At 46.7% G+C, this 27,679-nt stretch overlaps 1 protein-coding gene across 2 annotated transcripts in view; it reads right to left on the bottom strand.

Moving 5' to 3' along the window:
• Positions 1-27,679, bottom strand: part of LOC116945527 (choline kinase alpha-like) — a 64,307-nt gene that overhangs the window by 19,092 nt on the left and 17,536 nt on the right. Inside the window, exons 2-3 of one of the 2 annotated variants that reach the window (XM_032959895.2) lie at positions 21,558-21,666; positions 13,691-13,744 (exon numbers count right to left, since the gene is read on the bottom strand). In XM_032959895.2, coding sequence (XP_032815786.1) covers positions 13,691-13,744; positions 21,558-21,666 — 163 coding nt within the window. The remainder of the gene's footprint in view (positions 1-13,690; positions 13,745-21,557; positions 21,667-27,679) is intronic. The other variant, XM_032959896.2, reaches the window with a different exon arrangement.

Below are 27,679 nucleotides of genomic sequence, written 5' to 3'. Positions count from 1 at the left end.
GTACTCCAGCCATGACCATTGCGAATCATCAAACTACGGGCTTGAACCTGGCAATTGCTGGCTCAGCACAGCCATACGGAGCCCCGTGACGAAAGAGAGAGAGAGAGACACAGAGGACAACCAGCCGCCTCGTCTACACGCGAGGCGTCGTCGTTCAAGAGACGCGGTCGCCTCTGGGATTTCAAGCCGAGTCGGGCGCGCGCTGGGAGGGAGAAACAGCGGGGAAAATGTCGCCTGGCAACTAGCAAACTGTGCTGACCCCGTTTCCACATTCACAGCCTAGACGCAGCTAGTTCATATTACCGCACCACCGCTTTTATTCCCTCGCACAAGCATCCAGCCTGTCGTACGTCATAAACGTTCTTGAAGGGAATATGTTGTGCCGGCTCCAAAAACCCTGTCAACGCAGTGTGTATATTGCAGAATGATCCTATCGTCATATTTTACAATTCAATATTTTCAGGAAGCTTCAGCATGCTGCAAACAGCTCATTTGGAAATACGATCCTCAAGACCTTTCCACTGACGGAGCACGTACATCTTACAGTGTGCCACGTGGAACGCCTTGTGTTCTTCCTCTTATTATGCCAAAGGTGCATGGGTCACCACACCGAGCCTACCCAGCGTGACCCACTGCATGCCCGACACACGCATAACAGCAGTCTAGGGATTCACACTAAACCTGCACGTGCGTCTCTCTAGGAGGCATCAGCTATACAGGTAGTTAGGTGGAAGTCAAGCCTGCTATTAAGACCAGCAAGAGTGCTGGTCCCAAGAAGCCTCAAGACGAGTCTCGTCTCCACGCGTTTTTGAAACAATGGATCGGTGACGTTGAACAGACAACACAGGTCAGAGAGGCTGTGTGCTCCGATTATATCATTTCTTCACGTAATTACTTACAAATGGCAGGATACACTGTGCCCTACCCTTTGGTCTGATATCCATTACAAAAACAGTGTTGATCGAGTCTCAATTGGCCGACCGCTCGACGGGCTGAATGGGATGTGCGTACAATAAAGATGAATGATTTCCCACTTGGACAATGAGATTAAGAATTTGTGACCTCTGCATTGCAAGTACTACTGTCTGTTGAAATGCCGACAACTCATTTGCACCTCTGCGAGCCCATTACGCAACACCCAACCTCAACTACCGAGACTATACGGTATTAGACTACAGAAATAAAAACCCTTCACCGGATTGGTCAAAATAGACCTCCGGTCTGGACCTCCACGTAAAAAAAAATCTCAATCTGTCGGCTGAACAAGCGCCTAGATGGTCAGAGTAGGCAGGCAGATGAACAATATTTTAATTCCCATATGGAAATAGAGTTTTTTTTTGTTACAGAATAAAGTGGTACAAAATGTACAATGAGGATCTATAGAAAAGTCGGTTTTCAAACACATTTCAATATATGCATCGGAAGCATAGTTAGAGATTCTCAAATAATGTCTGGCTGTTTTACAATGGTGTTTAACCTTTCACATACTTTCAAACGGAGAACGGTTGTCAGTAAGCATGCAGTGCAGCTTAATCAATTGTTGTACTGTGCTACAATTCGAAGTCAATACTCTTCACGTGCACCAAACTGCACGGAACAGCTGGTAAAATATGGTCCAATAACCCCCATGACCGTCCCCGATGTGAGGAGGACCTTATCCAGCAGTGGACTCACAAAAGGGCTGTATATGTACGTGATCATATAAAGCTCATATATATCCAACGTTTGGGCTTCGCCCAACGTTTCGCAATACATCTGCAATATAACAACATCCATAACCTTGCTTCAACACTATCAATTGCAAGATGACAAGCAACATACCTTTAATCAAAAAGCCCAGTTATCACATTACATCCTTCTGCCAAAACGTCGGTAGACCTCACAAGCAGCGCTATGGCTGGCTGGCATTGGGGCTGCAGGTTGAGCGTTTCTCTCCCAACAAGATATCCAGCGGTGCTCGTCTCTCTCCCTCTCTTTGACAGCTCTGAGCCAATGCCAGCAATTCGACATTCCTTTGGCAGAGGGTCAGTTTATTCATAGGACCACCATTCCCGTCTTCACAAAAGGACAACACCGCCGTTGACAAAAGCGACGCGGTAGGCAGCGCGGGTGGTGCATCCGAAAATCATCCCGCGTTAACCCGTACGTAGCACATGGGTCGCATCGCGTTGACCTCGGGCCAGCAAATCCTCCGACAAGTCGCGTGGCCTTCACGTGCACCTGGCGGTATGAAATCGGCTCGGGATTAGAACTCGCTCCCTTTCCGACTGCAAGTTGGAGTGCTCTCCAAGCACAGCGGTTGGACGATTTAAAACACTGCCCAGAGCGCAATCCGTCACAGTGCGCAGCGTGGGCCTGTGCTCTACACAATGACAGGGCCCACCCGATAGGCATGGACGTTTTCCATAGGGATTTCATCCATAGGAAGCATCTGTTACGATTCAGGATGCGCACGCGTGTGTGAATATTATCTGTGCGTGTGCGCGCGCGTGTGGGAACGTGGCAGCGGTTCATTCACTGCCCTGCGAAACTGGAGACCTGGGTTCTACGTCCAGTCACGCTCAATATCAGTGGGGAAACAGCACGTCAACCTATCCTGCTCCTCCTCCCCTCGAGGTTGACTCAAACGAGGGGTGTGTCAACATCAGTGCTGAAGACGGGCCACACCACCTCCTGCGTCAGGCTAGCCTGCACAGTTGCGTGCCAACGGCATTTGCCCCCCCAAGGGCTCTGCTTGTGCGATAATGTCTAAGTCGGTTGACCAATTTTGCACTGCGCTTCCAAGCAGCCCAGATTCAATCCCCGATGATGAAATATAACACCGGTAGCGACTCGTGTCCATACTTGATCAGAGCCTTCTCCAAGCAGACTCGACCTAAAATTACTACCTAGTGTGGTACGATCAACATCATCGGCATTGGTGAGACAAAGGCGAATGAGCATCATTTCTTTGCCACAACGGGCCCTGGTGTGCCGTGCCAACCTTGATAGGTGTTCGCTTCAACTATGGTCCGCTGTGGTCTACAAGGGTGAATGGGGGGGGCCCTTGTCATTGTGGGTGTGTTAGATGCACTTTACCCTAGCACTACAACCATAATGGCATGTGGCTGCTGCTATCGTTGACAATGCGAATGTATGAATGTGCGAATGAGTGGACGTGCAATGTGCGTGTCTGTGTGCGTGTCTGTGGGGAGCGGTAGTGTAGCGGTGAGCGCGCTGCGCTATGAACCCGGCAACCCGGGTTCGATTTCCCGCTCACGGCCAACACCAGTGACGATTATCTGAACCGGTCCTGGGCCTCCCCTAGGTCGACTCAGCCTCAAATGAGTACCTGGAGCGATGTGTTAACATCGCCACTAGGGAGACAAAGGCGGCCAGGCGTGGTGTAAGCCACCCACCCCCTCGTGTGCCATGCTGGCCTTTATAGGTTGCTCGATAACAGCACTTTCCCCTACAGTCTGCTAAGGCTATACTGGGGATCTTTGTCTTTGTGTGCGTGTTTTTGTAGAAGATGCCAAGAATTTGGCGCCACTTCCCCTCGCATGAGCACACGCATGAATAGAGAGCGTGTAAAAGAAAAAAAACTAAAAACCAACATGGTCCTGTGGAGGCGAGCCAGCAAGCAAAATGTCGAATGTTATCGCCTAGCCACGTAGTTCTGCAGGCCTGGCAAAGCCGACTCGGTTAGACAAACTGCTCGATTATGAACTAACCAGCCAGTACAAAACTGAGAGCTGGACTTTCACCGCGGTGCAATTCGTGGAATTTACAGTTCGCCTTGCTCGTGCGAAATCTTCAAATGCGGGGGGTGGGGGGGGAGCAGTGGCTGAGAATCTCGGCTGCAATTTTTATTGATCGCACATGCGGGTTGAGAGAAAACATCCGCATGCATGTACGTACGTAGAATTTTATTCTTGCCGTACGTAGCCAACCGTATTAAATCGGAGGTGTGGGGTAGTACGACTAAACACAATAATCAGCTCTAAAGAAATGAGTTTTCAATTTATATTTAAAAGTGCGGAGCTCCAGTGCTTCATATATTAGGAAGCAACATTCAGAGCGGGGATAGCTCAAGAAGCCGCTTTACAGACGGGCCACACCACCTCCTGCCCCGTTGACTTGCTGTACCGCTTCCCACCAGGACCAATGGAGATTCACTCACTGAAGATTGATCCCAGCACGGTCCCATCTAACGCCACCTCCAATTTGTAGGATTACAGGTGCGCACGGCAGCAATCCGTCCGTGTAGCAGGATGGAATGATCTCGAAGAGAGCTCCGTCGGTTATAATTTAACCCGGGACCAGCCTTGCAAATGAGAGGTGGTACTGAGGCAGAGGTGGAAATTTAATATTCTCATGGTTGTGGGAAATCCATTCTCAGGTTAGCCTCTGTAGAATTTCCTACACACATTTTGTTACTTGTTTTATCAAGAGTGGAGGGGATAATGGTGATATGCTCAGTCAATTTCCCATCAGAGATTTGAATTCAAGAAACCTTCCGATTCCAAGAAGCGTTCGAGGAAATGAGGGGATTGTTAAACGGCAACCGGTGAACCGGTAACCCCTTTCAGAATCGATTTACAGGTTGCAAAAGTCGCAGACCGGTCATCGATTCCAGTGGAATTTTAGACCGCATTGATTGGCGTCGCGCGCGAACGAACGTACAAACCGCACGGCAGCCCGAGTAGACGGGCCCTCGAGTCTCAGTTAAAAGATAAAAGTGCAGCTCTTGCTCGCTCACGCCACTGTTTGCGGAAGAACCTCCAATACAGGAAGCGCAGGGGATGTTTAGCCTACTATTCCACTTGTCTTCGTCCTCTTCTTCCGTATGGCTGCTGATGTAGATGCAGGAGCAACAACTAGGATTTCGTATTCAGGTGGTCAAGCCAGATAACCGCGTCAGGAGCAGCGGAGTTGTATCGTCGCCGTGATGTTTCCTTCGTATTTGTGGATCGGGCGTTGCATCGTTAAATGTAGTACACGTCTGTTCTCGATGACTCGTCACACTGGAAAATTTTCCATTTGTGTATCAGGTAGCTGCATCTGCCATGGTTTGTGCGGATGTGGTTTAGGTTGAACCATGAGCTTTCATGGACGATCAAAACAAGGAAACTTCTGCGTTGGGTCTTTAAAACCAGTCGCCGGTTCTTGTTTCAGCAGTTTTACTTAACTTGATTCCTCTGTTTGTCGTGGTCAAATCTTGTAATAAAAATTTCGTCCACTTCCCATTGTCCAATCAATTCCACATTTTGCACACGTACTCAGATCCGGTGACAATGCGTGCCTGTATCAAAATCGGCATCAATTAATCAATTAATTCGCTACTTTAAAGCAATTTACATTTTTTATGGACGCCTTATTATTTATATATCTTTGTGTAGGTAAAAAACGCCGAGGTCACTAAACTCTGGAATCGACTCGCCCAAGAAGCAGGCGCCACGTGTCTCAGGCGCGCCTGCTCCGTGTCAACGAGTTACCTAAGTAATCAATTAATTCAAGTAAGCGTTGGTGTGGGATCAGGCGCCGCATCATTGACATACTTCTCGACCGCGAGTAAAAACGAAGTTGTTAATAAAACCGTTGTTTAAAAAAAAAAAACTAAGGAGTTAATTTAGTATTTTATTCGGTTACCAGTGATGCAATTTTTTTTTTTACAACAAATGGCAAATATTTTCATTTCCACCAAACACAAATAGGAGCTGTACGTAAATAAACGCACTTATCAATTATGACTTTGAACTTAGGATATGGACTTTAAAAGCTGGGCTTTCGAGTCCTGATCATGGATATAGCAGCTATGCATAACTAGTTCGGGAGAGTTTTGCATCCAAAGGGCACAGCGAGTTCCCCAAGATCTCTCATCTACATTAATACCATATGACTAGCTGGCCTGCGGCTACATCTGCCACATTGCGGTGGCGAGATGTTAACTTCTTCGCCTGGTATAAAGGAGGTTTGTGGGTTCTGTATATTTGGAATTTGTTCTCGTCATGGTCATGTGTAATTTTTCTCCCAGTCCTCCGGTTTTTTCCTCCACATTTATTAACATGCGTTTAGAGTATTAATTGCTATAAATATCCACATGATAAAGCCACTTCTCAATGAGCTATCATTCGTGGCCAGGACACTATATAGCTCAGTGGGCCTAACCTTTGTGAAAAAAATAACGTTTAAAGTGGCACTAAAGCTATGCTCTCCCGCTACAGTTGTTCGATATTTTACTTAAATCAAAAGAGAAGTTAAACCTCTATTGGCTCCTTCCTCTTTAGGCCCCGTCCCTTCCTCCAGACAGAGGAGTTGGGGCTGTCTCTGGTCGTAGTGGAGGGTTGTGGAAGAGAGGGGGGTGGAAAGTGTGCGGTGCAGGAAGTAGTGGATATGGGGACAAGTGGGGGTAGGAGGTGGGGTGACTTAACGACGACCAACATCGCACTTAGAGCAGCAATAGAGGATCATACAGCCAAGTTAAGTATTAATTTACATACAATCGTATCGCCTGTGACAAAATGACCGTGGATGTGGCCAATCCCATTCAATCTCATAAGCAAAGCAGGTTTGAGCCCCAATATTGCTATGGCGGGTGACCACATGCACACTTGATTTGTCGCATGCAGCTTGCGGGGCTACGTTGTGGTCAGCAGAGGATGGGTGCAGCCAAATCCATTGTTCAATCAATCTGAGAATGAGCGACGCGCCATATTCAGAAAAGCTGAGATCAAAGGGTGGATCGCAGGGAAAAAAAATCTAACTGAATGAAACAGAAGGGAAAATAAAATGTTCTAGTCTGGTCTTAAAAGCACCGACTGTCATGGCTGACCGGACTTCATTTGGCATACTGCCGCTGTAAAGCTCTTATGCTGTCCTAAGCCGAGTGGACTTCACACACAGCAGTAGGTCCATACACCACGTCTCAGTGCAGTTTTCGTGGTGGTACGTATGAGTGAATGACATTGCTCAGGTAGGTTTGTTGATGGTTTTGTCTTTGCTATAAAAGAGAGCACTGCAACCGTGAACTCGATTGTCTTGCGCAGTGGTAACCCGGTGCAACTCCTGCAAACATTCTTGAAGAGCTCGCGAGAGGTGGGGCTAGTCAAACAACTCCGGCGTGGAAGGTGTTTTTGGAGACGCTGGAGACGTTTGCCAAGGCGATCGATTCACTCCGTACAACAGAAAGTTGAAAATCAAGACGAGTCAATCGACTACAAGCGATTGTATGTGACATCCGTATCTACCCAATATCTGATGTGATGTAAAGCTTGGGTATGATAAGTGCAAGACTGCACGAACTCACAGACACTCGGTTCAAAAGGTGAAATGTTTGTCATACCTATAAACTTGAGATTGCTGTTTTTTTTATGTAACTGCCCCACCACAACGGAAACTAAACTAAACCATTTTTATTTTACCAAGTAAGGCCCACTGAGCTATGTAGCTCTTTTTCAGGAACGACCTGGCCAGAATAAATAGCTCAACGAAGTGGCTTATCACGTGTAAATTTATAATAGTCAAATATTCTACACGCATATTTCTAAATGTGGAGGGGAAAACTGGAGGACCCGGAGGAAAATCCACACGACCACGGGGAGAGAGACATGCAGACTCCAAATATGTATACAGGCATCAGGGTCAGGATAGAACCCACGAACTTCTGCAAACCAGGCGAGGGAATTAACATCTCGCCATCCTAGCATCTATACGATCAACACGAACCTATTCACTTATATCCTTGGCTGATGAAGGTGGGATTTTCCATTTTGACAGGGTTGCCATTGAAAGAGCTTTTGTCAGCTCAATGGATCTTACCCCGAAATAAAACGAATAACTAACAAGAGTTAAATATTGCTGACAAACACACATTATGTGACAAAGTACACCTGGATGCGTGACAAACACACATTATGTAACAAAGTACACCTGGGTGCGGTTCCACGTGGCAATTACATTTTAACTCGCAAACTTACATGGCGAAAGCCAATGCCGAATTATGCCAGGAATTTTCTCACCGATCAAGCCCATTAAGCTAAAGCCGCCACAAAGCGTGACTAGGTGACAAGGCTTAGCGTGCCGCATTAGTTTCTGCAACTGCCGACGCAACACATTTTCATTTTCTAAATCTTGCAGTGGTGGACACGTTGCTTTCAAGTAAAGCCAATTATTTTAATTGTTATTATATACAGCAAGTATCTAGGCGGTGGCAATGTGGTTCTAGCGTATGACTGGCAATCAGAAGGTTGGGAGTTCAAATCCAAGTCAGGGAACCACTCAAGCCATCATCCACCTAAGGTCAACACAATAAGTACTTAATGGATGTGTAAACAATCGTTGTCCAATGGAGAGATTGGATGCTTCCACGTGAATGTAAATTTTTCCACCACTAGTTCTGGGAAACGAAACGCGAGTGTGCTTGTTTGAGTGGTGAGACACATCAACTATTTGACTGAATTACAGAGTAGCCAGCAAATTGAATGCAATATTGTTCGGCCAATTAGATACCTAGGAGCAAGTATTTATTAAACAATGCTCAACGTATCTTTCCAGTTTTTTTTTTCCCAAACGGGTCTTTGCATCACATATTTTAAACCATGTTGCTGTACATCGTACATGTTTACCATGTACAGAAATTAGCACTGTTGGCTCCCCAAATCCTCACCACGTATCCAACTTTATAATCTTAAAATGTTTTTAAACGCATTCGATTTCACCAAGCTCAGCACCGTCTACAGAGATGGGTAGACAATGAAGGCGCCGGGGTGCCTTGTGGCGGAGCCAGCATGGAGAATTTGGGAAACCCAGCTCCGGGTCATTTACGACCCATCATCATTTTCGCGGCTTAGGTTTAAGGTAGCTATTCCTGTACTCGCCATTCCAGTAGGACCAACATGACCTTGGCAATTCAACCACATATCCCATCTCCTCCTGCCCAAGTTTCCAAATAAGGTAGCAGGGCTTATTCTCTGGTGGGACAGAGACGAATATATTCAGTTAGTCACCTCTGTAAAAAGACAAATTGCAACAATGCAAGGTCATATTCTTTGGGTCTTTCAGTAAAGTCACGCAGATAGGTTACAAAAAAACTACGTTTCGATCGCAACAAGCGTTTTTTTCTTCTTGATGACGAACGCTTGCGTTGCGATGGAAACGTCGTAGTTTTTTGTTATTTTCTTTTAAACCATCTACGGGACTTTACCAAAAGACCCAAAGAATATTAATTCCTGCAGTCACGAAAGCTTAAAGTCAAGATTTAATGCAAGGTCACTTTAATTCACGAATAGATGTTTTTGTCCTTGTCACAGAGTATTAACCTACTAAATCTAGTGGTACAAGTTAACTAGAAATAATCAGTACTCGCACGATTCGATGCATATATATAAGGAAGCATAAGACTCGCATCAATGAATTCATCAATCGTTGCACAACTGCAGGGCACGTGGTGCCAATACAATGGTACACCGATGACAAGTTGTTGGAGCTGGAAGATCGTTTTTTAGGACTTGGCTCTCAACCCATGGACGTGATTTTAAATCATCCGAGCCAACGATGGTTTAAGAATGTAAAAGGTCACTCAACCGGATCATCCACAATTCTGTCTGCTCAAGCGAGAATTGGATGGCACTCGCTTCCTTTGGCAAGCCTTAAGCCAGTGGCAGAAACTGCTCAAATATGGCACCGGGGCCAGTCTCACCACTGGACGACTGTCGTTGCTTCATTTGAAGTGGCACTTGTTTATTTACTATTTTACGATTTTAATTTCACCAGGCAAAGCCCACTGAGTTACACAGCTCTTTTTCAGAAGCGACCTTGCCACAAATGATAGCTCAACGTGGAAATTCATATCAGCCAAATACTCGCAACGCATGTCGATTCTAAATGAGGGAAAAACCGCAGGACCCGAAAAAAACACACAACCACGGGGAGAGACATGCAAACTCCAAATATACAGGCGTCAAGGTCTGGATAGGTTGTTGTATTGTACTTATATGCTCCCCCACATCTATACTCTCCATCGTCAGTAAACGGCAATGAGCTACGTGGTGACGTATGGTCAAATTGCCTCCAAAACCCGCACGGCATGGGGAGGCCCTTGTCCAGCAGTGGACTGACAAAAGGGCTGTAGACATACATGCACACAGACTTATTCTGCAGACTGTAAGAGGCAGTGCTGTTACCAAGCACCTTTTACAGACTTGATGGCCCACAAGGTGTGGCCAGGACCACACCTTGTCCTACGCTATACCAGAAACGTATTTAAGGCAGAGGCAATTTAATGAAAAGCCATGGGCAGGTTCCGGTGCCACTTGCCATTACTGTATCAGTGATCAGGAATTGAACCCAGGTTGTGGATTTATTGAGCAGTGTGTAAATTACTGCGCTGGCACCACCACCACAAGACAACAATCCCCCTTATAACCTTAACAGACTATTGGGGCAAGTGCTGTGAGCGAGTAGCACCTATGAAGGCCGGCACGGCACACAGAGAGAGTGGGTGGCCAACACCACGGCCGGCCGCCTTTGTCTCCCCCAGTGGCGATGTTTACACCTTGCAGCGGGTACTCATTTGAGGCCGAGTCGATCTAGGGGAGGCCCAGAACCGGCTCACACACACGCTGAGAACAGCGATTCATGCAATAATCCCCTGAATTCGTGCATTTAACATATACAGCTGCTACAGATCATTTACTTTATTCTTGCTAATTATGTTTACATTTTTTAGCTCGACTTCACTATTTGTTTTCAAGGGAAATGCACTTTCGACTCAAACACCTACCCGCATGTCGACGGCCAATGCTTTCGGTGCAAATTCCCACAGCAAATGCAAGTGTTCTGCTGAAAGCCTAATTATTTAAACGCGCAGGAAAACGGCACCAAACCTCAATACTAATTTTCAGTAGGGCCTTGCCAAATAGTGGTTGACGGTCAGAATCAGAATCTTTATTTATATTGGGAGGAATCCAGTGAGCTATAAAATCTCTTGTTCACAGATGTCCAGGTGTATGCTGTGTGCAATCCCAACAAAGTAATTAGTAGTGGATTTTTTTTCTTCCATCATAGAGTTGTTTTGGCCACCACCAGTTAACAATGTGTGTTTATCATCTCCGAGAGGAAACCAGAAAATCCGGAGGAAACCCACGGAGAATAGGGGGGAGGACATACAAACTCCACAGATGAAAAGAAGCCCAAGCCAGGAATCGAACCCAGGTCACTTTTTGCTGGCGACGCACAAGTGTTATGACTGCACCACCTAACCGAATAAAGTTGCCATTTTATAAGAACTTGTGTAATATTTAACTTTGCACGCCAAGGCGTGCTAAATAGTTGGCCCAAGAACAAATGTAAACATTGCTGTCAACGAGACACTGCAGTCAGTGCTTGCACATACATTTGCATAGCCAATGAACCAGGGGAACAATATATATGGTTGGTTACTAGGTCAGTTTCTGTACTGCTACACCTCAATGGGTTTCCCCAACAATTTAAATACAAATGGATTTATATACTATATATTTGGTTCTTTCGGTAAAGTCACGTAGATAGAAAACAAAAAATCTAAATAAGCAAAAAAAACCCACGACGTTTCGATCGCAACACAAGCGGTCTTCGTCAGGTGGAGAGAAAACCTGAAGATGACCGCTTGTGTTGCGATCGAAACGTCGTGGGTTTTTTGCTTTTAATTTAGAATTTTGATTTTCGTTTCCTATCTACGTGACTTTACCGAAAGAACCAATAATATTAATTCCTGCAGTCACGAAAGTTTTAAGTCTAGATTTATATACTGTACAAGAGTTGGAGGACCCCAGCCGCTCTCAGACGTTGGTCAAGGCGTGTTATATGTTTTGTTTACCATACTTCACCATTCTGATTAGAACGGAGTGGAGCGCAGGACTATTGAATAGCACTTGTCACGGACGTTAGCTGTGGTCGGAAAATAGAACTTCGGTCTGTAGGTTAATAACGCAAGAAGCACTGCGATAACCACTACCATCGCTCCAGCCCAGTTTTTTTTTCATAGGCATGCGTAAAACTTGTTTGTTAACCTATGCCAGACATCCTCGGACTTGAGACTAATTTTCAAGGTGATGCGACCGATCCCTTGTGGAGCATGGAAAAGCAACCTAGAATAAGCCAGAGTCCCCAGAGAAAAGCCACACGTGGGAGGAGGGGAGCACACTCGAACCCGTTAATAGATGGCTCAAAAACCTACTTGCTGTACTGCCTACTATAGGTGTCTTCTTGCCTGGGAGGCAAGTATCCATCGTATACGATGGCCATAATCGTACCCACATTCAAATCGGTTCCAATATAAGATTACAATCCAACTTGCTGCACTGCTCCGACAGGCACCACCTCGTTGCCCTACAGGCAGGGTACTTCACGCACCTGGGGGCTCAATTAATTAAGGGTCAGCGTGACTCACTGCTTGAAACCGATCTCTTATCAATTTAAAATAGTTTTTTCTCCATCGCGTGGGATGTTTACAGACCATCGGTCGTGTGCCACCATGCATCGGTTTGTGTTGTGAGCATCCTTCTCCTCCACTGCCCCTATAGTCTGGCACTGCCTTCACCTCAGCGATCTACGCTGTCAACCGGGCATCACGGTGGCGAGATGTTAACTCTTGCCTGGTATGCAGGAGGTCGTGGGTTCAATCCCAACCCTGACACCTGTATATTTGGAGTTTGCATGGTCTCCCCGTGGTCGGGTGGATTTTTCTCCGGGTGCTCGGGTTTTTTCTCCTCCACATTTCGAAACGTGCATTTCAAGAATTTCGCTGCTGTAAATTTCCACACAAGCCATCTCGTTGAGCTATCATTTGTGGCCAGGTCGCTTCTGAAACAGAGCTATATAGCTCAGTGGGCCTTACCTAGTAAAAACATTTTTTGTTTAGCTTCAAATCCATGTTAAACATGTTAATTTTTCCTTCTGCCAATAACGGACTGCATCTGCCAATCAAATAACTATGCCCACAGCTTCTGTCGAGTGTCTCGAGATGCAGTCACATTTAAATGTAATGTGTGTAAAAAAGGGAAATATCCCCCGTATAGCCTTAACAGACTGTTGGGGCGAGTGCTGTTAGCGAGTGGCACCTATGAATGCCGGGGACACACCGCACGGGGGGGGGGGGGGGGGGGTGTGGCCAGCACCACACCCGGTCGTCTTTGTCTCCCGAGTGGAAATATTTACATACTGAACACACACATTGTATTATTACATCGCAGGGTTGTGAGAAATGGCGGCTTGGAGAGGCCTTCATCCAGAAATGAATTGACCATGGCTTATGGAGGCTTGTATTGTGGGGCGATGCTCATCACACCACGGGCAGCCCCCAGCCAGTGGTGAACTTTCCACATTGTTGTGCCAGGGAGCAGTCCACTACCGATTCTCACACAAAGTTGTACTTCATTTACCCACCCTGGAGTCAAGGTTCGCACAGCAGACCCCAGTTTGGGAATCGAACCCACGGTGGCACCCGGTCACAGATGACCATAAATACATGTAGATGTTAACAGACTGCATGTGTTAAAACGTGACTGGATGTACAATACAAACATCAGTGTGTATACAACATTTTTCTCATGTGAAGTTTACAAAAAAAAATTCAGCGGGCTCATCAAAGAGGAAATGAAAGTACGCAGATGACGAAGAGGCTCAAATAAATAAAAAGGACAGAGAAAATGACGGAGACATGTGTACTTACTTGGAAAGTGACACTTGTTGGGCTACTGTTGTTGGAACCATCATCGTGGCACATCTATTGACAAAGGGGTGAAACAAAGGTTGAAATTTTTTATGAACGCAGGAAACAAAAATAACAAAAAACACACATAGAAAAATGAACAAAACAAAGATGCAAACATGACACAGGAAACGAAACTTAAGGTGGCATATGTCTTTCGGGAAACTCCGTCATGGAATGTGAGATGAAATCTACTGCTGTGTGTGCCTGTGGGATCAAATCAACCGGATATGTGGCCCCATCTCGTCAGCCTCCCGGAAAGCCAAGCAAAGGGCCTAAGCCTGGGATAGCGCTTGAATGGGCAACCACCACGCATAAAGTAACTGCGCTATCAATGGCTGCGGCTGCTAGGCTACATTGCGAGCAGAGGGCAGGGAGCGTCAGAATCCACTGCGCTTTACCACACTCCCCATCTTCACCGACCGACACTAACCAGGCATGGCGAAGTATGGACAATTAACCTCGACAAAACGCATGGCGTGGGGGGGGGGGGGCTCATCCAGCAGTAGATTGATAAAAGAACAGTACAGCTACACGCAAGCATGGTCCTCGGACTCACCAACCCACATTGTTAAAAGAGAAAAGGGAAATTATATTCTGTAAATTATCAACACAATGACCCCTAGCTGGCACAGGGTCATTAAGAAAACAGCCCCACTGCCTATGCTACCGGTTGGGTCCTGGGGCATAGCAACTAACTCCTAATGGGAAGGTCATAAGATCAAATCCTGGTCGAGGTTAAAGCAACCAAATCACTTTTCTGGGGTGCGCAAAATAAGTATCACAACTTTTAGCGAAGCCGGGAGTGGTTAGTCCAGATGAGACGCGGTCTCCACCACAGGAATTTACATCGGTCACGGTTCGCCCACCAGAGATAAGCAAGAGCACTCACTGCACGTTGAAATGTTGCAAACGAGCGCAGTGCAAAAAGGGCACGTGCGTTGGACGGTCAATTGTCTAACGAGCAGTAAAAAGGTCAATTAAAAAATGTTTACCAAAGGGGGCTTCAGAGGAGGAGATGCTGGGACACCTAATTGTGCCGATGCAGACAAATATAAAGGGGCCGAAAAAAAACAAGCGGGCAATTAACGCTGCAGCGAGTCTGGTCCCTGCACCAGTGTGGCTGAAAGGTCACTCGCTGGCGCATCTGAGCCACGCCAGCAGGGAGGGGCTCTCGCAGTACGGGGGTAGTTTTACTATCTGCAGAGAGGAGCCGAAACCACACCATGCTATGCTGGTCTCGCAGACGTCTGAAGCTGGCTTGGGGCCAAGTCGGGCCACGGGGCGGGGATTCAACATTGCCTGCGACACGAGTGGCACGGCTAAGCTTCCGCAGTGGAAAAATCAAACCGGGGCGCTGGACTGGCTCATCGCAGCCGGCGGCGTGGCTCGTTTACACGGTGGGGACTACAGGTAACAGGTGGCCCCCATGTCCAAGCCTTGTGGGTGGATCTGAGCCACTGGATAAAACGCCACATTCATAGGATGACCCACTGTTGACTTCCGACAGGGTAGTGCTTATTTTATCAACCACGAAGCGATGATGGGCAGTGTCACTGCCTGATTAGAGATTTAGCTTAAGACCGTCCCCCAAATGTGAGTTGAGCTTTCCAGGGCAGGCAAACGTTGTCAAATACGAATGACGTAAAAAGCTTCCAATTCGACCGAACGTGAACTGTGTGTAAGTGCATTTAACAACGGACGACTTTTGGGCAAGATGATGCCAACAACAACAAAAAGTGAACAGATGAAAATAAAATAAAAAGAAACACAAGATTTAAAAAAACAGCACGAAGAAATCACGTTCACAAAAACAGAACAAAGAACACGGCTGTAGAAAGGGTAGCGATGCATGCTGATAAATTGACAAGGTAATACACCGGCGTGGGTAATAAAAAATTTTTTATTGCGTGTGATGTGGCCACGGACAGCCCAACACGTGGTCGATCTTTGCTTCAGTCACAAAACGACCTGCGCGATAAGCACCGCCGCCGTTCACGCTCGACATTCCCGCGTATCGTTTACCTTTGTAAGGACAAGGCCTCTCGCACGCCGAACGGGCGCCCCTTCCGCTGCCAACACGACAACCCACTCACCTTCTAAAGCAGGACACCGTGTCGTTTCGGGCCAGGTCGTGCCCCTTGATAATTACTTGTCCGTTTCGATTTTATTATTTCGATTTACTGATGCAAGTCATTCGTCTCCACATTCGTGCGCTCCAAAAATGTTTACTTTGGAAATGTCTGACCAGGTGGTGACATGGTTGGGGAACGTTTGTTTTGTAATGCAGAGGTTGAGAGCTCCGGTCAGTGGTTAGCCTGGTCGACATCAGCGGTTGCCCGATGGACAAACTGCTCTCTGCCATTGAAAAAGTGGAATTTCCACCACTGGCTCACGGCTTTCAAACAGTTAAGGGCATTATCTGATTGCGTGAGAGAGAAGCAAGTACATTTTATCTGGGCACACCTGTATTCCAGTGCTATGGATACAGTGTGTGAGTAACACTGATCGTCTTGGACGCGAGACTCAAAACCGCCGGGCTATAGGGCAATGATAACATAGCGTTTACATCAGTGTAGGATACAGGTGTGCAAATTACGCTTCAAAGATTTGCTCATATCAAATACAAGAGTGATGGCTTCAAAACAAAACCATTGCTTCCCCAATACGGGACAGTTTTTTTTTCTCGTCTCTGTGGAAAGTGTGGAAGCCTCTTCTATCATTAAAAAGAGAGGAATCAAGTTAAATAAAACCGTTTTAAAAAAGGCAGAAGTTGTGGGTATTTAGAGCCGGTGTATTCACACGAACGGCAGATGCCGCAGCTATTTACACAACACGAGGGAACTTCGCAGGGATGTGAGCAGGGCGACCCAAACAAAGTCTCTGAACCCCGGCCGACCCTTCCACGAATAAAGACAAGGGAGCCGCTTTCAAACCGATAGATGTTTCAGATTGATCTTACCACAACCAACGCCAGATTGAGCCGATAGCTACAATGGTGGGGGGGGGGGCGGTCTCTTACGACTCTGGCCAGTCTCGGCTGGAGAAATCCAGGCTCAGCCAGAGCCTGCGGAGCGCTTGGGTTGAGAACGAGTAGCACGAGCTTGAAACGAGAAATAGCAAAAAAATATATATGCAAGAAAGCACTTTGACCTACTGATAAACGCTGGCAAAAAAAAAGTGCAGCAAGTCAAATGAACGTTTGCCAACTTGGTGAGCGCAAAATTAGCGGTGCCAAGTTAGATTGTTTTTAACAACCACTGCTATCACCCACACGGTGTTGTAAGAGGGTTAATAAACAAGCTAGAGCCACCGGCAGCACGTGAGTGTTACAGCGACAATGTGTGGCATTGCAATGACAGTCGAGGGGACGTTAAATCTAAGAAGAGCAAATATCGCATGACATTAAGTCATTGCCACCCATTGATGATTGCGATAATTTTAACCAATTAAGCTACTGATCATTAATTAAATATAACTTACAGCCTACGTCAACCTATTGCTGAATGAAAGCCTCTCCAGGCCGTCAGTGATTGGAGGTGGGGGGGTTGTTTGACCATACCTCACCATACTGGGGAGTTGTCGGCTGGCAAAGGGGTAGCAGGCAGGACCGGTTCAGATAATCATTCGTGACTGGGCCCGTAGCGTGGGGTGCTATGTGTAAACTCACAAATGAAAAGGGACGTCCTGAAGGTGAGTCTTGAGACTTGGCAAGGCTTTCCTGGATAATTCTCAGTTACTAAAACGAAAATATTTCTTATTTTACCCGGTAAGGCCCACGGAGCTAAAAAGCTCTTTTCACAAGCGACCTGGTCACATATATTAACTTATCATGTGAAAAATGTACATCAGCCAAACACTCTAAATGCACGTTGATTCTCAATGTGGAGGGAAAAACCAGAGGAACCGAAGAAAAATCCACTCTAACACGGGGAAGACATGCAAAACTCCAAATATTACAGGTTTCAGGCAACGGGATCGAACCCACAACCTCCTGTATACCAGGCGACGTAGTCTCCTCTGCACTGATAACACACATGGGGGCGGTGCTCGCATTTATCGGTAGTGCCCCCCAAGCTAGTGGTGTGGATTCTACACCCCTCATGGTGGTTGCTAGCCAGTTAACCGGAATCCCTTCTGCGAATCGATCGCCGGCTCCGATAGTCAAGAACCGGTAATCATTTCCACGTGGAATTATAGTCGAAAGGAGGTAGGTACATACTTGCACTTTCTCCCCACCATGCGTGATCCTCTGATCGGCAAACTGTGGTGGTACCCATTCATACTGCTGCGTGGACAGAATTAGAAGGGGGAATTTAATAATTGTCCCCATTTGTTTTAACTCGTTGCAACAGGAGATTTAATTGAACCGGCGATCTTGTATGTCGAATGTGCTCACCATCACACCACGGTAGCTCCCTTAAATCCTCGATTAAGGAGGTTGAAGTGCTGTGTGTTGTTAGAAATTCCAATCTTCGCTGCAATCCAGTAACCAATTTCTTTATCATGCAATTCATGCAGTTACCGGTAATGCAAAAATAAGGATTCTACCCACTAAAATCCAACGTCAGTCTCTCCATGGGATGACCCACTGCTGACATTCCCACAAATTGTCACTTATTTTATGCACCTTGGCCATATCAACCACCATTCAGGATTCACAATTGTATCCTTCCAATTGAAAGACGGATGTTCTAACCCGTGCTGCCTCCCGGCATCATAAAAAATAATAATCGTCTAGATTTACTGTGTGTAAGTGGGGGGGGGGGGGGGGGAGGGGGGGGATCAGCAGGAAGTGATCATAAAGTGCAAGCCAACTGCATGATGTGGAACCCAACCTTTGGCACATGCTGTCAATCAGCGAGCGATCGAACCCAGCATTCAAACGAGAGGGCTTCACGCACCACGAGGTTAGGCAGACAAAGAAAAATTAGGTGCTTCGAAATAAAGCCACGTAAAAAAGAATCGCCGGCTCAAGTGAGAGAGGGGGGTGGTGTTCATCTTCGCAGGCAACTTCGGGCAAGTGGTGGAAATTCCACACGTCTATGGCAGGGGCCAATCTGAATATTAGTACTGCCAGCACAGCTGACTTTCTAAAAAGTTAAACTCATTTATTATCATTAACCATGGGATGATGGGTTGAGATTTTAACTTACCATATTCTAAGTTGAGCTTTAGCCACAGCGGACATTTTGAATGATGATCATAATTAGATCATAACGAATAAACCACGAACCAGTGATAAATTCAGTGACAATGTCATGATACACTTGGTGGCACTGTGGTGAGAGCTGGACTCAAAATCAGAAGGATGAGAGTTCACATCACATACATAGGTCAAATCAGTTATACTAATTTTATTTTAGCAGGTAAGACCCGCTGAGCTATGTAGCTCTTTTTCAGAAGTGACCTGGCCAGAAATTCTAGCTCAATGAAGTTGCTTATCACGTGGAAATGTATAGCAGCCAAAAACTCTAAAAGCATGTTCTAAATGTGGAGGAAAAAAAATGGAGGACCCGGAGAAAAACCCACTCGACCACAGGAATAACATGCAGACTCCAAATATAGAGGCGTCAGTGTCGGGATCAAAACCACGACCTCATCCTGTATAGCAGGCTAGTTTGTTAACATCTCACCACCACGGAGTTAATCATCTTGCCATCTATCGGAGACCAGGAAAATAAGTAGTGCTCCTTAGTTGGGAAAGACTGGTCTTATCGTGGAAATGTGGACTTGGTAATGTCGGTTTAGGGGCCAGCACCATTGCTCAATGCGCAGGAAGACGCTGCGTCTTGCTTGGAGCAAGTCCGCAGAGCCACGACAGCGACATCGCCAATGGGCGTTGTGCGCACGTTCCTGTAATTTTCGTGGAATATCCAAGGGGGTACAGAGGGCAGCCTCTGTTTGGGAAGCGCTCTGCCAACGGCGCAATTCCTGAGGTCGCGCATTTCCATCATGCTGTGCCACAAAACAACATTCCTGCCATTCCATTGCAAATGTATCATAGCCATCCAACCAGCCGCCATCCATTTAGCCAGCCTGCTGTGAAATTATTTACACCCAGAATTAAAAAAAATGTGGGCCAGGGTTGACAGGATTTTTCCACAGGGACTTTGACCTCCACCCCCTTCCTTGCCGCGGTGCTGGTGGAAGTAGTGGTAGATGGTGTAACAAAACACGTGTTATGTGTTTAAAAACACACAAAGTCCGCACGGAGTGATTGTCTAGTTGAAGCGCCGATTCTATCCTGCGCCGGCATAGCGCGTCCGCGTCAAAACATTGACGCCTCCAACTGGGGAAATGTTTGTTTACAGATTGTTTTTTCTCTCCCCTAATTCACGAAATGCAACAAGCTCACGCTTGCATGACCGAATGAGCGGGCGTGCCAGAAGTGAAACAGTGTGGCCAGTTATCGTCGCTCGCAGTTCATATGAGAAACAAACTGCATAACTGCGTTACGAGACAAACAACCCCTCTAGGGGATGATCCTGTGACTTCCAGTGCAACATGAATGGCACGAGTGTTCCTTCTCAAGGCCACAGCAATGCTCTTTCCAAGCTGTGTTCTTATTTCAGGCCGAGCCACCCTGGCGGAAGCCCATTCTACATTGTCTTTTGCGGGGGATTTTTTTTTTCTGATGATGATCAAGATTAAGGAGGTATCGATGATGATGATGATATCAATATCTACAATGAACCTATGCGACGCAATCTCCAATAAGAATTCAAAATTTTGCGGTGCTGTTGATGGTGTGGCAATGATGCTTCAAGTGTCGATGGTGATGAAGATAAGAGTTTTAAGATGATGGTTGATGAATGACGCTTGTGGAGATGATGATGCTGCTGCTATGAGACATTCAATAAAATTACAAAACTGTCCACTGCACACAGGATGATGATGCTGCAGATGAAGATGAAAACGATTATTTTGATGGCAAATGCTACGATTAAATAAACGCCCTAATCAAGCGATTTGTTCACTTCACACAACAGGTGACAATGACGACGATCGTGAAGAAAATCCCAGTAACGACAATTATAAAGAATGACCCAAACACACGCCCCCATTCCAACAGCGTTTATTCCCAACCCTAACCCCTCACCTCCTGCACCCTTCATGCTCCGTGCTTCCATGTCCCGCATCAGAAATGCAAACAAAACTCATCACCTGGTTAAACGATCGCCCAGGGCTTTTGTAGTTGTTGTTTTCCCAACAACTTTATCCCGATTGTGCTATGGGCACCGTGGAATGAGACGCAGTATCTATTCGGATTCCTCGCCAGTGGAACCTTTCGTGTTAAGAGAATGACGGCCTGCAGAAGTGGATGCCACAGAGCTACCCCTCTGCAACCCCTTCAAGTGCAGGGCAGCACTTTCAGACCCACTCCACCACATGAGAGCAATGATCGTTGAGTGAAACGCAAGGCGTTTGTTTTATTCTGAGAGTCGGAATTTAGCCAAAGCGCAGAACCAATTTGAAAGTGATGGCTTTGTTTATTTTGTGTGCGCAGTCAGTGGTGACCAGGCCGAGACCATCCAATCAGTACACTGGTGAACCAGGCTCAAATCACAGGAGGCCCGAAAACTGGATTCGAACGCAGCATCTCCAACGGCCGTCTGGAATGCTCCTCCTTCCGATATTAGGAAGCCACTGCATGAATGAAAACGTATTACTACCTTTAGAACTGCCTTTTGTGTTTTTGTTTGTTGTTCTTCCCCCGCACCTCCGATTAGCACGGTTGGCTATGAATGGTGCGAAATAAGTTCACCAGACACACATCACCAAGTGTCGTTCCCGGCCCTCCCACCCCGCCACCTCCGCACCTCACCTGTAGGATGGCGCCGTAGAGACGCAGCAGCACCTGGCGTGGCTCCTCGTGAACGCTCTCCACGTCATCCGGAAGGGCGCACAGGTACAGCCGGTTGCTGAGGCCGCCGCTGCCGACGAGAGGAGACGACACACGGGTTCGAGTCAAGACGCGGGGGTTGGCGGTGGCCGTGCGCGTGCGTGTACGACTCTACATCCAAGTTATTATCCTCCAAAATGTTTTTTTCTACTTTGACAGGCATGTGTAACTTCTTTCACACTGTACGTAGCCAACCGTGCTAATCGGAGGTGCGGGAGTCGTTGCAAGGGGTAGATTTTCCTGCAGAATTCTTGCAACAGGCGGTGCGCACACCCAGTGCGAGGAGACGATTAAGGGCACAGAACCGCTTCCGAAACCTCTTCAATAGCTTCCCTCCCCCCTTACCTATGGCATGCCTTCAGACCCACAGAGTACGCTTGTCGGAGGTCCAACGCAGTGAGCTGTATTAAACCTTAAAAACGTAACTTTGTACGTATTTTTTTTTAGGTGTGCAGTGCTAAATCTCGAGAACCTGGTTTAATGTCAAGATGGCTAAAAGCAGGATTTCGAACCCAGGATAATAGCGGTGACAGCTCAGTAATTATCCTCCGAAGCAACCGGCCACTTCATCACGTGTTGCTGCTGGGTAAAGCCAAGCCAAGAGTGAAAAACTCTACTTCCTTGGCGAGGTAGCGCTTATCACCACTGGCAACAAGAAGCCAGTTGTGAAAATTCCACATTTCCATGGCAGGGGCCAGTATGTGCAAACAGCAATCACTGCTGGTGATAGACGATTAACACATAGGTGGTGCTTGCTTTAAATTGATAAAAACGCGACCCATTCATAAACGGTCCACCTCACTGCAGGAAGCGAACTCCCGGCACATTTGTGTGTGTATATATAAACGGGCCGAGTTCTCGTAGTTCCGCAAGCACGACCCCGGCCAGATCTTCACCACTGCCAGGCCTGTCCGTGCAGTGCTGTGTGGGCGTTCTCACTCCGCACCCCCCGCGTTCCTCCTCCTCCAACCTCCCCAAGCAAGAGCTTTGTTTTCATCACTGCGGCCAATAGCGGCGAGGGACGTCCTCCACCCCGCTATCCACTGCCCCGTAGAAGCAGCAGCACGTGTTGCTCTCTGCTGGTAAACAGATCTCACGTGGCCGCCCCAGCAGCCTGCTTCTCGGAGTGGGAGAGAGGGCGGAGGGCGGTCCCAATGGGGCAGCCGCTTCTTACCAGAGCCAGCCCCGCAGCTACCCAGGTCTGCATGTAGCCTGTGATGAAGTGCAAGTACATATGGGGAGCGGTTGGTGCAAGTGGTTAGCACACTGCGCAACGAACCCGGCGACCCGAGTTTAATTCCCGCTCACAGCAAGTGACGATTATCTGAAACGTGTCTGGGCCTACCCTAGGTCAACTCAGCGTCAAATGAGTACCTGGTGTGTAAAAACATCACCACTCGGGAGAAAAAGGCGGACGGACGGGCGTGGTGCTAACTACTAGGGCTGAACGATTTGGGGAAAATATCTAATTGCGATTTTTCTGACAGATATTGCGATTGCGATTTGATTTGCGATTAAATTTTTTAAAAGTCAAGTTTCAGTTCAATATTCACTGTGTAATAGATTTAAAACATGTGATGGAGCTTTACCACATACCATAAAAATATGAACTGCTTTAAATATTCTAATTCAAGGATGAGAACTTAAAAGATTTAATTGCTTCCAACATGTATTTATTCAAATGCTTTAATTTAAATAGAACAATCAAACATAGAACAATTAAGTTAAATAAAGTTATAATAAAAAAACAATTCCAATAAGTAATAGGACTCTTCAAATCGCAAAAAATCGCAGCCTTTGCGATTTGCTAATCGCATCGTTTCAAATTGAGATTTCGATTTGAAATCGATTAATCGTTCAGCCCTACTGGCTACCCACCCCCTCGTGTGCCGTTACGTGCCTCCATTAGGTGCTCGCTAACAGCACTTGCCAACATTCTGTTAAGGCTATACGGGGATCTTTGTCTTTATTGTATGCATGCTCAACTTCTTTCGCACCATACGTAGCCAACCGTGTTAAGCGCAGAGGTGCGGTGTTGCAAAAAGCATGTGACATCATTCACAAGCACCAGCGTGCTATATATCTCATCGTTATTATTAAATCGTGGTCAATCCACTGCTGGATGAAGGCCTCCTCAAGCCACTACCACCTTGCACGATGCAATAATCCATCCAGCGCACGTACAGATTTCATTTCTCCATTTCCCGTTCTCTCTAGATTAGAGGACACACTTTCACACTTTCCTGCCCTGTATTTTAAAGCAAACTGTGGGGGTAACATACTATAACTGTTTTTCTGTCCCTGATCAGAGTCAAATAAATGTGGCAACAGGTTGCACAGTGCTTTTATCTTCCAACACATTGTGCACACCTAATGACCGCGAATGAAATCATTAAAATTGGACCGCGCACAAATCTGTTTCAATGTACGCGCTTACCAACTGCAACGATGCTTATTTCACATCTAACTCAATGTCCCACGCATGCTCGAATACTGTGGCCTATTAACCCTTAAATTAAGGACATTGCATTCGTATGCACGCGTGCCCTTTGGACAGTCTGCGCACATTAACTCGGTTTGTGATATTTAGTTGCGATTTGGTGCATTGTGGATTTAACGGCACCCCGAGTGTGGCTGGAGGGGGCACGTGAGCGCTTCACAAAGCATGAAAAGAAAAACATTGGCGCCTATGCGTGCGAGTCCAGTAGAATCGATTAATAACTACACGCATCGTCGCACCCCAAATTAAAAACAAATACCAAGCCATGGATATAAATACCACGTAGTATTTTGCTACTAAATACAAGTAGACCGTTTACAAATGAAAGCAGAATTTGATAAGCACTTGACACAGTAAGCCACCACCTCGTGCGAGACGGTTTGAATGTCGGGGTCTAAGTTACATGAACTGCAGTGACACGAGAGTTAAAATAGTTGTCCACTGTGAATGGCCGTCAAGACTGATGAGCTCCACATGGTACTTTTTAGGGCAAATGGAGTCGTGCAAATGGGAAAAATAACGTTAAAAATAGCGTTAAGATTACGAATTTGAGGAGCAAGACAGCATCCTCATATTGAGAAAAAGAAAAGACGTTTTGCTTTGTCAAGGATCCTAGCAAAAAAAAACATTAGCACAGCAGAAAAAATACCACTTTGTAAATTAAAAATAATAAATATAAATAACCAGAAGTCAGAGCTAATAACCACCCCCCCCCCCTATTTGTGCCCCAGTCCTGAGACCTTAGGTCCCTCAGGTGGACGAACGCCTGTGAATGAGGAATCCCGAGAGAGCCAGTGTTTTTGCCCAAGCAAGCAAAAACCATCGGTTCCGCCAATAAAACATTTTCCATCCAAATCAAAATCGTTTTCGTCTTTAAAAAAATGTATTTTGGCCATATCTGAGCAAGCGGTGGAAATGACAGCATTGCCGTTGTAGGTGCCAGGTCGAGGAGGCAACAGTGGTTTTGTGCAGTTGACCGCTCACGTGAGTGACGCGAGACATCTAAACCGATCCTCCCCTCTACCAAGCCGTACTGATCATCAGCATGGCGAATGGTCACACAGCCCTCCACGAGCGACGTGGCTTTGAGAGGGGTTCATCCGACAATGCATTGACAAGAGGCTACGTATGTTGAACTTTTTTCGCACCGTACGTAGTCAACCGTGCTAAACCGGAGGTGCGGGGAAGGACAACAAGCTTAAAACATAAAGGAAATGTGAATCTGGATTGAGATGCTCACGGAATCGCGGTTTGTGTTTCAATAGTCGTGACGATGTCAAACGACACGGGGATATGAACATTATTTTAATAATGATAAAAATATATACTGGAAAGTGCTCATCTCGCCGTAAGAAGGGCGTCGTTGTTGACTTCCTAAAAGTGGTGTTTAGTTATTACCGTATTCTCTGGAATTATAAGACGCTCTGGAAAACAGGACAAAGCCTACATTTGTACCCGTTGTTAATAGGGTTATACAAATCTAGTCACACTAACACTATAAAACTATTTTTTTCTTTTACCATGTAAGGCCCACTGAGCTGTATAGCAATTTTTCACAAGCAACCTAGCCACAAATCATAGCTCAATTAAGAGACTTTTATCATAATGTGGAAATTTATAGCAGCCAAATACTATAAATACACGTTTCTAAAAGGTGGAGGGGGAAACCGGAGGACCCGGAGAAAAATCCACGTGAGCACGGGGAGAGACAGGCAAACTCCAAATATAGAGGTGTCAGGGTCAGGATCGAACCCACGACCTCCTGTATACTAGGCGAGGAAGTTAACATCTCGCCACCGTGGCACACACATACATTACAAAACTACCAGATTTTATCCTGCTAGTCATACAGTGACTTTTGCCTACATTATAAATGTCATAAAACCATATTGGTTGCAAGTCAAAAGTCAAATCGTCTCCCTGCGCCAAAGAGTAATCTTCATCTAAATCGTCGGAGTCAAAAACTCTACGTTACTACGTTAGGAACCAATCTCTCCATTAAAACAACCGCTGTTAAAGAGCAGTACTCCCACGAGCGTGATCTCACAGGAAGGAGAGGCAGTCAACCACCGATCAGGACAGGACATTGCCATTTCGAGTTGAGTGCTCTCACCAAAGCAGCTTGAGAGCACCTTCGGATCAAGTGCATTCAATCCTGAGGCTCAGCTGGAAAGCAAATGGGGGACTATGCCATTGTTCCAGAATTAGCAGCTAACCGCAGACCCCAAAAACAATGACCTGGATTGAACCGCGTCAGAATACCGCATGACAAATGCGGTTATCCCCTACTCCGATGGACAATTAAGAATAGCCCAAGGCGCGACTGCAGTCACCAATAAGAAACCATGGTGTAAAACAGCATCACACCACTGTTCACCAGGTCACTCCTCAATCGTCAACCTCGAGATAAACATACAAGAGCAGTGTTCTTCATCGCAAGGCCCACGGGCCACTTGCGGCCCCTGGTGGCCTTTAGTGCGGCCCCCCGACAACACACAAACATCGTGCTGTCAAAGCCAATGGTTTCAAATGTGTGGCAGCCCTCACATTGATGATGTCTTATCGGCAAAAGTGCCCCCCCCCCCTCTGAAAATTAGTGAAGAACATCGAATTAGACTTTACGGATCAACTCCCCGCCAAAGGAATGAAGATGACCACAGCACCGGCGTATACTGGGGATCTCCACGGTAGAACGTTGAGGCTTTCGTGAAAGGGGCAGTGGCCAGTGCCATTGACCCAGGGGAGATCAGGGAACAAACGCGTGGGTGCGTGGAAATTTACCGACAGCCAAGGCCCGCGTGCCTAACCCTGCGCACGGCAGCTGTAGCTGCCCAAAGCCAACCATTTGGAGCGGCCTCGTGTCTGTGGTTGAGAGAAGGCTTTCAAGTGTGGACAACATGACTCGCATAATCGCGTATTCTAATAATCTAGGCTGCCTGGCAGTGTGGTGGTCAACACGCTTGCCATCGAGTCAATTTGCATTGGAGGGGGGGGGGGGGGGCGGTGACGGTTGCAATCCCACAAGTGGATATTAAGGACCCCCCCCCCGCCTCCCCTGCGCATTCAAAATTGGAAAGCGCAAGCCAACGTGTGCCGCTCTCGTGCTTTAACATTCATTTCTGGGATCCCAATGCAATGTGGGCAACAAGATGATTCAGCCGTGCACCCACCCACACATGGTTTAGACCGGAATTGCCACAGACCAGCACAGCCAATTCAACCCATCAGCCTATGGGGGCCTTCCGGAGTGGTGGTTTCCGACCAGCACTTGTTAAAACGGGCAAACCCTCCTGTTTTGACTTTCTGCGTGCCATCGGCAAGGGGTCGGGTTGAGGTTATAGACATGATACCTCCAACAAACACTGTGGACTGGTCAGTGCAGCAATGGTAAAAGCAAGTTTACTACGCGTCTCAGAGCGTTGTTGGTAATGCAGCCATAAACCGACAATTCTTTAGTTTCTTGGCAGTGAAACAACATCCTCTTCTTATTATTAGTTTCTGCATAATCCACCACGACAGCACAATTTGCCTTCATTTTCAGTGG

This window comes from Petromyzon marinus, chromosome 24 (assembly GCF_048934315.1).
Source record: "Petromyzon marinus isolate PM22_M1 ecotype Great Lakes invasive population chromosome 24, UKy_Petmar_22M1.pri1.0, whole genome shotgun sequence".
Lineage (NCBI taxonomy): Eukaryota > Metazoa > Chordata > Hyperoartia > Petromyzontiformes > Petromyzontidae > Petromyzon > Petromyzon marinus.
Note: the sequence above shows the minus strand (reverse complement) of the source record. Positions and strands in the feature narration are given on the sequence as shown.